Here is a 14,550-nt window from a genome sequence, read left to right on the forward strand (position 1 = left end):
GGACTGCAATCTTTAGAGCACAGGCGTCAGGTAGGTATGCTGTCCTTGTTCTATCGGTATTACAATGGAAGATGCTCTGAGGAACTAGCGTCATTGATCCCTTCGGCACCGGCGCGTAGTCGGGATACACGCCAAACGCGTGCCCAACATTTGTACACGGTTGACACTTGTCACATGAGAACGGGTCACTTCTACGATTCGTTCTTAAGTTCAACAGCTCGGCTGTGGAACGAACTGCCGGCCTCTGTGTTTCCTCCCTCCTACAACATGGGACTCTTCAAGACCCATGTTCACTCCTTCCTCTCCACAAAAAGACCCTCCACACAGCATCCCCAAAGATGACATAGGCCCTGAGGGAAATTATTTTCTTCAGGGCCTCCTGTGTGGAGTTAATATAAAAAAAAAATACACCATCGCGGATTATCTTTAAGAGATGGACATATACCATCGCGGATTATCTTTAAGAGATGGACATATGCCATCGCGGATTATCTTTAAGAGATGGACATATACCATCGCGGATTATTCTGTAGGCCTTTTCAAGATATACAATGCCGTAGTACATTATTGTGATGTATCTCATAAGGTTTAGCCAGCATTATAAGCTGATTTCAAAACATCGACTTTTGTCTACTTTCTACAAGTATAATACCTATGCATGTATTATGTTTAAAAACCCTTCCGGAAGAAATTCTCTAAATGATTTGTGAAAACCTTATCAAAATCCGTTGCGTAGTTATAAGAATTAAGCGCACAGACAGAAGCGGATAGCGACTTTACCTTATACTATTTAGAGATTACGTATTTTTATATTTAGTTGTAATTCATCACTTTTTGTCCATGTCACCAAATACCTCCAGTTAGAAATAAATAATTTTGCTAAAAGGCTTTTTTCTTCCTTCTTGTATTACCTACTTGTTTTGTGATTCGTCGTTCTGATACCAATTACAATTTAATTTCAATCCGATTTAAACTGTTCATAGCTATTTGACAATCTATTTTGTATTATCAATACTAAAAAAATACATTGCACGCATAGTATAGTTTTAGATTATTCTTAAATTCGTAATTTATTAATAAATCCAAAGAAAACACAGACTTTTACACAAAATTTATACTTGACCACTAAAACTTACTTTTATTAATATTTTGAATTGGTTTTAAGTCTAGGCTCTTGACCTTAAATATAAATATAATCTTTAAATATCCATGAAGTATTAAGTATGCTTGCCTAAATAGATATACTCGTAGAGACAATACAAATATAGAAATACTTAATGCGACATTTCTAATGTCTTAATTATAAGCGCAGAAATGAACTACCCTTATTCCAAGGGACGCTAAATGCTTACGAGCCTGACATCTAGGAGAATTGGATTGCAACAGGTTTGGAAGTTGCGACTGCGTCGCGACGGCGCCGGTGCAACCCATATTTCAATCACTCTGGCACTTTAAATTGATTACTTGGACCGCAAACCGTTGCTATAAAATTAGAAAAAAAATACAAGTTTACTATAAAACACTGATAAAGCGAAAAAAAAATATGAATAATATTGTTTGCTGTTTTAAGTGCAGATGAATTATTCGCGTGCACTTGGTTTTATGCGCAATGCGTGAATTTAAGACATCTCTCGGGAAAATAATCAATGAAAACGATTGCTTTTTAGTAAGCTGAGTAGGGGTTTGGTAAATTAGTTAACTGCATTTCCATGTGGTTTGTACTGTTGTTTGTTGCAGTCTTATTAAGACCGACCGCGACGCACCCTCCTTATCTCCGTGACGCCGGCCCGACAGCCTTCTTGCTTTTCTCGATTTTCAATCTTCATGTTCACGTGCGCTCTGTGTCACGCTTTGTGTCTCGTGCTTTTTAGTACCTATATCTTCTGTTCTTTGTTATAAAGTGGTGAGCCGATAATATCTACCCGAATGTTGAAGACGCAGAATAAAAAATATTTTTTTTATTTTTTACTAAGTATAATACTTTTTAGTTTTCGGAAACGGGCTATGTCGCCGTACTTTGGTATTTTTAACAGGTGGTAAATCTTTTTACGGACTTAAATAATTACTCCCTTAAAATACTGAAATATTTTTAAAATATTGGATAAGTTCTGTAATCTAATCTTACGCGGTACGTTCGGGCAGATTCAGATACCATATTTTTAATAACAAAAAACTCTAAAAAATCGCAAATAAACAGAAATCAAGAATATCACTACTGCTGTCAGAAAAAATAATTTTTAAAATCTTGCAGCATTAATTTCATATTCAATTTTTTTATTATTTTTAGCTGACGTGAACCCGGCCTTGTTCGGGGAATTATTAATGGTCTGGTGTGAAATTTTGAGGTTGGGAATGATATTGTAATTAGTATATGTTCCAATTGATGGTGCCATGTCTTCCTCGGGCATCCTCCACTTCTTCAACCATTCACTTCCAAGTAAAACAATACCCTTTATTTTCACCTCTTTCTTCGTTTATCACTTACTTCTCATTTTACCACAAATAATTATTAATAATAATAATAACATCCCCGACTTTTTCTGCCATACACTTTATGTGGTATCATGAAATCCACAATAACACAAATCCACTGTTCAATAAACTACTTTATGTTGACTTTAATTGGACTCCTTATCTCATTCCAGTGTAGAGATAATGCTTTAGGACTTTTTCTACCATTCAATAATGTTACCATTCACCACATTGTTACTTTCATTCACAACATTGTTACTTTTATTCACCACATTGTTACTTCCATTCACCACATTGTTACTTTCATTCACCACACTATTACTTTCATTCACCACATTGTTACTTCCATTCACCACATTTTTACTTTCATTCACCACATTGTTACTTTCATTCACCACATTATTACTTTCATTCACTACATTGTTACTTTCATTCACCACATTGTTAATTTCATTCACTACATTGTTACTTGCATTCACCACATTGTTACTTCCATTCACCACATTGTTACTTTCATTCACCACACTATTACATTCATTCACCACATTGTTACTTCCATTCACCACATTTTTACTTTCATTCACCACATTGTTACTTTTATTTGCCACATTGTTACTTCCATTCACCACATTGTTACTTTCATTCACCACATTGTTACTTCCATTCACCACATTGTTACTTTCATTCACCACATTGTTACTTCCATTCACTACATTGTTACTTTCATTCACCACCTTGTTACTTCCATTCACCACATTGATACTTTCATTCACCACATTATTACTTTCATTCACCACATTGTTACTTTTATTCACCACATTGTTACTTCCATTCACCACATTGTTACTTTCATTCACCACATTGTTACTTCCATTCACCACATTGTTACTTTCATTCACCACATTGTTACTTCCATTCACCACATTGTTACTTTCATTCACCACATTGTTACTTCCATTCACCACATTGTTACTTTCATTCACCACATTGTTACTTCCATTCACCACATTATTTAATATTAAAAAAAAAACACACATTTTATCTAAGTACTACAAAAAAAACTACATTATTAGACTCCTTAGTTATCTCATTCCAGTGCAGAGATGATGTGTTAAGTCTTTCTTGGGAGTCCCATTTCACTCTCTAAACAGTTCTGGCACTTAACAAGAACAAACTTTTAAATACTCAGCGAAATCGGTCCAGTAGTTTTGGAGCCCATAGGGGCACATTAACCTACGGACATTGCATTTTATTTATATACATATATTATTATTATTTCCAGGAGAGCAGAACGGCGCGCATCCTGACTATCAGCACCAGTTGCCTAAGGATCTGCCGCCCCACCTCAAGCAGCAGCATAATCACAATGCCCCCCAACAGATGGTGAGCATGCCGTACCAGCAGACTGGGATCCCCATGCAGGTACGGATAGCAATAAATTGTATATTCTTCACAATAATATCTATGGCTTTTTACAGTACACAATACCTAACTTACTAACTTCTACTGTTGTACATAATGTAGTGTATACAAAATAAACCTTAGAATATTTTACGAAAAAGCACGCCATCTTCCAATATACGTAGGTACGTAAAATATTTTTCTAGAAACAAGATAATTTGAAATAACAAACTGCTTTATTCATGAAACTAATTATGAATGAGGCCAAACGTATTATCGTGTTTTATGTTTGGAGTATTATGCCGTGTTGCCCTTCCTCCTTTAGACATTGTTACAGTGGCCAAATTTGCTCTGACAACTGACACTGTAACGCTGTCCGAAACTTTACCTAAAGAAGTAAGAAGCACAATATGGCAAAATACCCCAAAAATAAATTTATATTAACCCTTCAGACAAAGTAAATAAAAATTCACTAAAGAAAAAAATTTATAAGAAACTTTTATCTTATGCATTCTGAGCTGTAAGGTGAAAAATGTGGTAAAGTTTTTCTATTCTTCATTATTTTCACTCGTAAAAAAAAATAATAATATGATTTTTTTTTAAATGTCTAATTATATTTTTAACAAATTCCAAATGAGATTCAGTGCCTACTGAATCATTTTATTCGATTTCTAATTTTGAACAGTGAATTTGGCCTTTTTTATAAGATTATTATACTAGCCTTAATTGGAAGTTGGTAAGTTATAATTCCACTTATAACTCGGTTGAGGATACTAACAGCTCCACTAACCTATCTGTAGCATTGAGCACACCCGGGTTATGTAGTCATGTAGCACTGGGTAATGAAATGTGTCATGTGTTTACAGATAACCTGTTCAGCTCCAATAGCTCATCTGCGCACAGTTCCAGCGAGGCCCGTTGCTCGGCACATGATCTGTTACTCAGAAAAGGTAATTGTGTAGTCGACCAGTTGGTCAATCAGACAACAAACAACTACCTCATAGTCATGTAGAGCTTTTGGATACTCAACCAAATTAGCAGATAAGGCACTTGGCAGGAATCAACCAAATACCTCAGTCCTGTGGAGCTTTTGGATATTTAACCAATCAACCAGACAAGACACTTGGTAGAATTCAACCGACAGCCTGGCAATTCTATAGAGGTTTCGGCTATTCGAATATATTTGACATTTGGGAGAAATCAACCAAATACCTCAGTCCTTTAGAGTTTTTGGCTATTTAACCAAAATACACTTTGTAAAATTCAACCAACTGCCTCACAATCGTATAGATCTAGTAGATAATAAACGAATTGAGTAGACAAGGCACTTGACAGAAAACAACCGAATGCCTCAGTCACGTATAGCTTTGCGCTATTCAACCGATCAAAAACAGACAGGACACTTGGTACAATTCAACCAACTGCCTTGCAATCGTCTAGACCTAATGGATATAAAACCAATTGAACAGACAAGGCACTTTGTCAGAAATGAACCAAATGCCTCAGTCACATAGAGATTTTGGGTAATCAATCAATCATGGAGATGAGGCATTTGACAGAATTCAACCAACTACCTCACTGTTCTTAAGAGCTGTTTACTATTTAACCAAGAAGCAGACAAAGCACTTAGCAGAATCAAACCAACTGGCTCACTGTCGTGTAAACAGATTTTGGATACTTAACCAAAGAAGCAAAAAAAACACTTGACAACTCTTGAAGTTTTGAGATCAAATCAGAAAGCTATCTAATATCACATATTTGGATAAACTATATATTATGTCATCCTGGGACTCCTCAAGACAAAATTTAGAGTTTTGCATGGTCTCAGTTTTCTGCAGTATAATTATTTATCATTTTATAGTCGTGTTTTTATTTTGGCAGTAGTTTCCACTTCTCAGAGTATTCCAATAAATATTACCTACATAAAGTTATGGCTTTCTCTCTTGTGGTCTTCATCTTGATAAGATGTTTCGTGTTGCAGGTACAGGCTCCCTTGTACCAGTCCGCTCCCGGGAGCGCAGAGGTGGCGGGAGATAGTGCCAATATCCCAATATACTTCTAGGTAACATTTACCTGTTTCTGTAACCAGTCCATTCCTCTCTGTAATGTTCTAAACCAGTGCTTAGTTCTTCCGGGAGCCCAGGTTGTTCATTTGTTGTCACCTGTATTTTTTGCTTTTTAAGGTCATTTTTTTAAATATATCTCGCTATATATAGATAAAAGGCAGGTTAACATTTATTCCACAACACTTTATTATATCTCTTCATTTTAGTATGCTTGATCTTCAGTATTTTTGTAGATATTTAAATGGTGGGTTTTGTATTGGTATTGTAAAGTTTAAAACATTATTTTACAACGTTTTTAAATGGTACGATTTGGGAGACAAGTCCTGGGCTCCTAGTGAGTAAGTAGAAACCTTGTGGTGATGATAATAATGTTGCCTCTTTTTTATTTTAAATGTTTTAACATAAGGTTACTTGTGCGGTTTTGGGGTTATGGAATACGTTAATTATTGTTTGAAGAAGATAATAATAATAATAATAATTGGATAATTTGTAGAGCGCCGTTTTTGTGAAGAATCACCTCAAGGGCGCTGTAATAATATATATTATTATTATTAAATGATTTATTAACAAATTGGTGTTTGTGTTTGTATTACCTTTCAGATATTACTTAGTGAACAAAATAGAAACATGAACACAATTTTGGCAATTCAACATTCAGGGGTAACTGAAAATTAAACATTTCGATTGAGCAATATTGTAGATAATAATATCAGATGCTCATGTACATTTCTAAAGCACTTAAAATACCTTTCAGTTACTAATCAATCTTTTAAAATGGACCTTTTTGAGGCAACTATATATACAAACTATTGGCATGATTTCTTGACTTTGTAGTTGACTCGTTGGGGTTGAAACATGATCATTCAGCGCAGAGCTAGAGCGATGTTTGCTGACGGAGTGTGTATCTGTGTATTACAGGTACAAGCGCCGCAGTACCAGGCCGCCGGGGGGGTCCGAGGAGCTCCTGAGGGGGCCCCCGCGCCCTCCGCCTCGCCTACCGCGCCGCCGCCCCCTCACCTCCACTCGCTCTACTACGCCATGAACGTCTGACAAGGGGAATAGTTGAGTGTCAACATCAACATATTCCAGAAACCGACCTGACTTTCTCAACATTGACACCAAACAGAATCGAGTCCCGGGAGAGAGCCGGCCAAAGCGGAGACAACACAAATAAAGTCTCGTCTCGTCTCGGCCTAGCCCGATTTGAACATTATAAATGTGTAGAAATTAAAAAATCTGCGCATATTCCAATTAATATACTTTCCATTAACATAAAGGTCCACCTTATTGTAGGCCCTTGTGGAACTTGTTTACCATTGAGCCTAACATTATATAGCTAACTTTAGTAACATAAATGTGCCTGTCACATGTTACTTAGGCGCGACGTGTTTGTTTATTTATTAATTAAAATATTATAGACTCCGTTAAATCAAACGAAGAACGCCATATTACCATTTCTTTCTAGCAGACTTAGGACATTAAATAGATATTATTGATTTGTGTTGCCTCTAATAATAGACATTCTCAATGATTTAGAGAAGTGAAAAGATTAAATTTAGATAATAAAATAAAATACTTTTTTGTTTTAAAACCACGATATTTATTAATTTAAGAACCGACCGGTTTCGCTTTACTTAAGCATCATCAGGGTACAAATTAATACTAAACAAGAAATACATAATGTGTGTATATATATAACAAAATATAGAGGGAGACAACATGATACAAATATAAGCAACACAAAGACGGTCATAAAATACATTAACATAAGTGCACAAGTAATGGAAAAACCGCTAGATAATTATGTAGACTAATGGGTTATATCAATAAATCGGGAGAAACAAAGCATCAACTGGCATGGTGGTAAGGAGGTAAGGAGAACTGGGATTTTTTTATGGGTTTATTGGAAACAGACCTAATATTGGACTACTTGATATGTCTAATTGATTATTAAGTATCTGACTTTTGGTTTTTACAGCTTTTTTAATTTCTAGTGCCTCTAAGTTGTTTAGTCTGTTACCATGCCCGTTTTTATGTAAGATGTTAGCACCGGTGCTATGACAGAATGTATGATCTTTATCGATCAAATGATTTGCGAATTCGGAAAACCCGTTATTATTGAGGCAACGAAGATGCTCCTTTATCCTAATATTAACATTACGTGATGTCTTACCGATATAGAAAGCCGAACAATTATTGCAATTTAATTTATAAATCCCCGAATGACTTAATTTATCGTCCTTATCTTTAGAATTAATTAGAAATTTACCTATATTGTTATTAGTATAAAAGGCCGGTTTGACTTCAGAAGGAAGGTTTTTTACACTTAAGGTAGAAAAGTGATTAATAAATAAAATTCGCCGCCATTGATAATTAATATTATTATCATTGATTTGAGGACAAGGACTAGCAAAGAGGAAGCGATTAATGGCTATTTGTTTTAGCTTTTTATTTAAGATTAAATCTATAAAATTTGATTCATAGCCATTATTTACTGCTATGTTTTTAATTAGTTTTAGTTCACTATCAAAATTACTATCGGACATTGGAATTGTGACTAAACGATGGACCATTGAATGGAATGCGGAGTGCTTATGTGAAATAGGGTGATTGGAGGTGCTGTGTATGACAACGTCAGTATAGGAGGGTTTACGAAAAATGTTAAAATTAATTCTGTTATTAACGATCGATAAGGTAAGGTCTAAAAAATTTAAGGTTGAATTTATGCCTATTTCTAATGTGAATTTAATCTTATTATGAAAAGAGTTTATAAGTTTGAGGAAGGAATTCAGTTGACGCTTAGTCCCTGTCCATATACACAAAACATCATCAACGTATCTTTTCCAGTACAAGACATTTTTAATAAGATGTGAGGTACTAGATAAAATTTTATTTTCTAAGTTATCCATGAATATATCAGCAATCAGAGGACTGGTAGGGCTCCCCATAGCTAGGCCGTCACGTTGCTGATATATAACATTATTAAATTGAAAATAATTTTGATTCAGGCATATATTAAACAAGGAAGTTAAATCTTTTATAAAATCTATAGAGAGATCGGAACTATTTAATAAATCAGAAATTAAACATTTACTCTCTTCTATGGGAACATTGGGGAACAAATTTACAACGTCAAAAGAAATTAGTGTAGAATTACTAGGGAGAATCATATCTTTCAATTCTTCTACTAATGAAAAAGAGTTTTTAAGGGTATGTTTAGGGGAAAAAACATTGGTATTTTGAAACAAATTAGTAATAACGGATGATATTTTAAAATTTGGGGCGTTACAACATGAAACTACTGGCCTGACGGGGCAATTATTCTTGTGTATTTTAAGGAACCCATATAATTTAGGAGTTTTGGGATTTTTAGTTAAAAATTTAACTTTGTGATATGATTCATCTTTGAATATTTTAGTTTTACATGCTTGAAGTGTTTGTTTCACATTTTCTTGGAACTTATTGGTTGGGTCTTTCGCAAGTATTGCGAAATTGTCACTGTCAATGAAGTCCGCCACTTTAGAATTATATTCATTTCGAGGGAGTATGATCACTGTATTCATACATACATTCATACTACTTCATACATTCATACATTACTACTTCATACTACTTCATACTACTTTATACTACTTCATACTACTTCATACATTCATACTACTTCATACATTCATACTCCCTCGAAATGAATATAATTCTAAAGTGGCGGACTTCATTGACAGTGACAATTTCGCAATACTTGCGAAAGACCCAACCAATAAGTTCCAAGAAAATGTGAAACAAACACTTCAAGCATGTAAAACTAAAATATTCAAAGATGAATCATATCACAAAGTTAAATTTTTAACTAAAAATCCCAAAACTCCTAAATTATATGGGTTCCTTAAAATACACAAGAATAATTGCCCCGTCAGGCCAGTAGTTTCATGTTGTAACGCCCCAAATTTTAAAATATCATCCGTTATTACTAATTTGTTTCAAAATACCAATGTTTTTTCCCCTAAACATACCCTTAAAAACTCTTTTTCATTAGTAGAAGAATTGAAAGATATGATTCTCCCTAGTAATTCTACACTAATTTCTTTTGACGTTGTAAATTTGTTCCCCAATGTTCCCATAGAAGAGAGTAAATGTTTAATTTCTGATTTATTAAATAGTTCCGATCTCTCTATAGATTTTATAAAAGATTTAACTTCCTTGTTTAATATATGCCTGAATCAAAATTATTTTCAATTTAATAATGTTATATATCAGCAACGTGACGGCCTAGCTATGGGGAGCCCTACCAGTCCTCTGATTGCTGATATATTCATGGATAACTTAGAAAATAAAATTTTATCTAGTACCTCACATCTTATTAAAAATGTCTTGTACTGGAAAAGATACGTTGATGATGTTTTGTGTATATGGACAGGGACTAAGCGTCAACTGAATTCCTTCCTCAAACTTATAAACTCTTTTCATAATAAGATTAAATTCACATTAGAAATAGGCATAAATTCAACCTTAAATTTTTTAGACCTTACCTTATCGATCGTTAATAACAGAATTAATTTTAACATTTTTCGTAAACCCTCCTATACTGACGTTGTCATACACAGCACCTCCAATCACCCTATTTCACATAAGCACTCCGCATTCCATTCAATGGTCCATCGTTTAGTCACAATTCCAATGTCCGATAGTAATTTTGATAGTGAACTAAAACTAATTAAAAACATAGCAGTAAATAATGGCTATGAATCAAATTTTATAGATTTAATCTTAAATAAAAAGCTAAAACAAATAGCCATTAATCGCTTCCTCTTTGCTAGTCCTTGTCCTCAAATCAATGATAATAATATTAATTATCAATGGCGGCGAATTTTATTTATTAATCACTTTTCTACCTTAAGTGTAAAAAACCTTCCTTCTGAAGTCAAACCGGCCTTTTATACTAATAACAATATAGGTAAATTTCTAATTAATTCTAAAGATAAGGACGATAAATTAAGTCATTCGGGGATTTATAAATTAAATTGCAATAATTGTTCGGCTTTCTATATCGGTAAGACATCACGTAATGTTAATATTAGGATAAAGGAGCATCTTCGTTGCCTCAATAATAACGGGTTTTCCGAATTCGCAAATCATTTGATCGATAAAGATCATACATTCTGTCATAGCACCGGTGCTAACATCTTACATAAAAACGGGCATGGTAACAGACTAAACAACTTAGAGGCACTAGAAATTAAAAAAGCTGTAAAAACCAAAAGTCAGATACTTAATAATCAATTAGACATATCAAGTAGTCCAATATTAGGTCTGTTTCCAATAAACCCATAAAAAAATCCCAGTTCTCCTTACCTCCTTACCACCATGCCAGTTGATGCTTTGTTTCTCCCGATTTATTGATATAACCCATTAGTCTACATAATTATCTAGCGGTTTTTCCATTACTTGTGCACTTATGTTAATGTATTTTATGACCGTCTTTGTGTTGCTTATATTTGTATCATGTTGTCTCCCTCTATATTTTGTTATATATATACACACATTATGTATTTCTTGTTTAGTATTAATTTGTACCCTGATGATGCTTAAGTAAAGCGAAACCGGTCGGTTCTTAAATTAATAAATATCGTGGTTTTAAAACAAAAAAGTATTTTATTTTATTAAATATGTCAAACCACAAAGTGATTGCTTTCTACAATAATATTAAATTTAGATGCTATATACTTATTTACATAATTTAAGAGCATTAATGTTGTATACTTCCGTTTCAAGTATTGAAACTTTGTAGGAAATAAATATACTTTAATTCATTCAGTCCACAACATCAAAATGGATTATATCTCCTTCTCGTACTTTATTACATTGTACTCGAATGTTCATTCTCGATAGATTTTGTTTATTATTTGATACGTTCTAAAAATATTTAATATTGAATAATTTGAATAGCTACATTATTTGTATAAGATTTATTGTTAATGTTATGATATAACTCATAAAATAACATAAAAGAATAACCAAAACAAACTCTAACACCGTTGGTGAACATACTGCGAAACTTAAAATTTAAAGTCAGATTTCAGAAAAGCAGCATGCGTTACATTTTAAAATCCATCTGTATCGAACTTTGTTGATTTCCCTAAAATTTAGTAAAAATAAAATGATCGAATATAAAGGAATTGCAAACATCCTCTAAAAATATTATATGTGTAAAGTTTTTATTTGAATGTTGTGTAATAATTATTATCTAACGTTATACACGGTGCCTCGGGGTTAAGTGCACAAACTTTGGGTGGTGAATATGCATGATGGTAGAAGTAAAAAAGATCAATAACTCTTTTTGAAATTCCATTTTTTTTTTTCATACAAAAATATTTTTCCGTAGAAGAATATTATAAATACTAATAAAACTACCTTAAAACGTTGGCATTTGACAAAAAGTCATTTTTCTTGTTTACTTCCCTTCCGAAGTTTATACACTTTACCCCGAGACACTGTATAGTATAGTAATTATTAATAATTATCTAACGTGGATCTTTTGGTTTTGAATTCCATCGGTCACCCACTACAATCAACTTTCTTGCGCATTTTAAATCACGGCAACACATAAACACATGTGTGTTAGCAACATTTCATCTTCCCTAGAACTTTTATAATTTAGATAAACCTTTATAACTTGTATTGTTTGATACAATTTGACCACTGTATAATGTACAAATAAAATTAATTAGATTTTGAACTTTTACAGTTTTTTTGCAGAAAAATTGTCATTATACATATATTTTTATACGGTGAACATTTGGTTAATATGTAATAATAATAATCAATGTAGGTCCACTTTCTTGCCGTCATAAATGATCTTTTTTTACGAAATTCTTGTATCAGCTTGTCTATAGAAACATTCTTAAAAAATGTTACTAATTTGATTGAGAAAATCCAGTAGTGAAGTCACGGAACCAGCTACAATACTTGCCAAAAAGTAGAAAAACTACGATTAAGTAATATCAAATTTAATATGCAATATTTTCTCTCTTTATTAGGTAAATAATATATATAATATTGTTCTACTATCTGACAATAGTTGTCAAGACAATTATTTAATGAAGCACAATAGTTATTATGGTTGATGTAGTAAGTTAATTTAATGTTTCGCTTTTTCTTAGTTCGGAGAGACGTTCTTGTCCTATCCGTTAAACCTGATTGGGGAAATCATAGATGACATACTAGTTATCTCTGGTGTAGTTGGCCGTGGTGGAGGCCACCAGTCTGCAAGTTACTTGCGGGACGGAGATAAGTTAAAGTGGACGCTCTACCTTATTATCTTCTTTGTGATAATTGCATCGAAGATTACACTTAAAATGCATAATGTAAGAGATGACTGAATTGGTCTGAACAAATGAAAGTTGTGTAAAACGGCTTTTCGATATTTTATCAGAAAAGCTGTTGCACAAAATGCTGATTCAGAGAAAAAAGACTCAATGTTTTAAAGATTTGATGGGAATTCGGAAAAATATAAGTGTCGCAATTATTATTTAGTTATCTGGTCATATATAAATACACCAAAGGCTGTCGAGTCATGATTAAATGACGTTGGAGCACCCCGTCGATCATTATTATCCACAACTTCCAGTACATTCATATTTACTCGAACCCATCTTGTCTTACTATATAATAATATTATTTTTCAGACATCTTTTGAATGCAGATGAGTTAAAGGTTTCTGTTCAAGATGCCTAATTTAGGAGAGATTGAACGGGTAATGATTAAACCAAATATTTAGTTTAGTTTAGTCATATAACATAATATATATATTTATTATACTTAAGTACATACATTAAAGATCTTGGGTGTTTAGAATTTTCGGTGGCTGTGTACCCCCTTTCCTGTAAAGTGGTGAAGAATCTCTCAATGCATGATGAGGCCATAATTAAATGATTTAAATTATTAAATGAATGCATTTTAAAAACCTAATTGATGTGCTATTTTTGACTCCATCAATTTATAAAATGTATGGATTTATAATATATTAGCATGTTATATGATATGTCAGGAGGTATCTTCTGCTGCTGTAAATATATTGCTTGCGCGTTTAAACTTTCGATGGTTATAAAAACATGTACTTTTAACCAGAATAAACATTATATTACATATACATTATATTATACTTATACTGTAAAAATAATATCATATTTAATATTAACAAAAAGATTATTTGAGCTGTTTTTTTGGTATTCAAGTCGAGGCTTAAAATCATAAGAAATACTATATTTTTCAAATCTACTATTTTGGATTGTAAAAATATGTTGGATGAACCCCTTTGGGAGTGAATATCGGTATATGCCACGGTAAGGATAGGAATTCAATAGACGAGGATATTATTGACGGTATGTCGTAATGGCATGACAGCCAACACATCCTTGTGGTGGTTCCCGGCATGTCGTGAAGATCTTGTTTGTAAAATGTGTTGGATGAACCCCTTTGGGAGTGAATATCGGTATATGCCACGGTAAGGATAGGAATTCAATAGACGAGGATATTATTGACGGTATGTCGTAATGGCATGTCAACTAACACATCCTTGCGGTGGTTCCCGGCATGTCGTGAAGATCTTGTTTGT

General features: G+C 33.3%; 1 protein-coding gene across 3 annotated transcripts in view; it reads left to right on the top strand.

Annotated features, from left to right (window-relative positions):
- LOC149409459 (uncharacterized) overlaps positions 1-7,494 on the top strand; it is a 456,446-nt gene extending 448,952 nt beyond the window's left edge. For 2 of the 3 annotated variants that reach the window (XM_089649883.1, XM_089649884.1), the window contains exons 9-11: positions 3,755-3,894; positions 4,740-4,823; positions 6,858-7,494. In XM_089649883.1, coding sequence (XP_089506009.1) covers positions 3,755-3,894; positions 4,740-4,823; positions 6,858-6,989 — 356 coding nt within the window. In that variant the 3' untranslated portion in view covers positions 6,990-7,494. Of the gene's footprint in view, positions 1-3,754; positions 3,895-4,739; positions 4,824-5,854; positions 5,936-6,857 lie in introns of all 3 variants that reach the window. The other variant, XM_089649885.1, reaches the window with a different exon arrangement.
- The last annotated feature ends 7,056 nt before the right edge of the window (positions 7,495-14,550 follow it).

The sequence above is a fragment of the Hesperophylax consimilis genome, chromosome 31, assembly GCF_061612785.1.
Source record: "Hesperophylax consimilis isolate HC1 chromosome 31, BYU_Hcon_1.0, whole genome shotgun sequence".
Classification (NCBI taxonomy): Eukaryota; Metazoa; Arthropoda; class Insecta; order Trichoptera; family Limnephilidae; genus Hesperophylax; species Hesperophylax consimilis.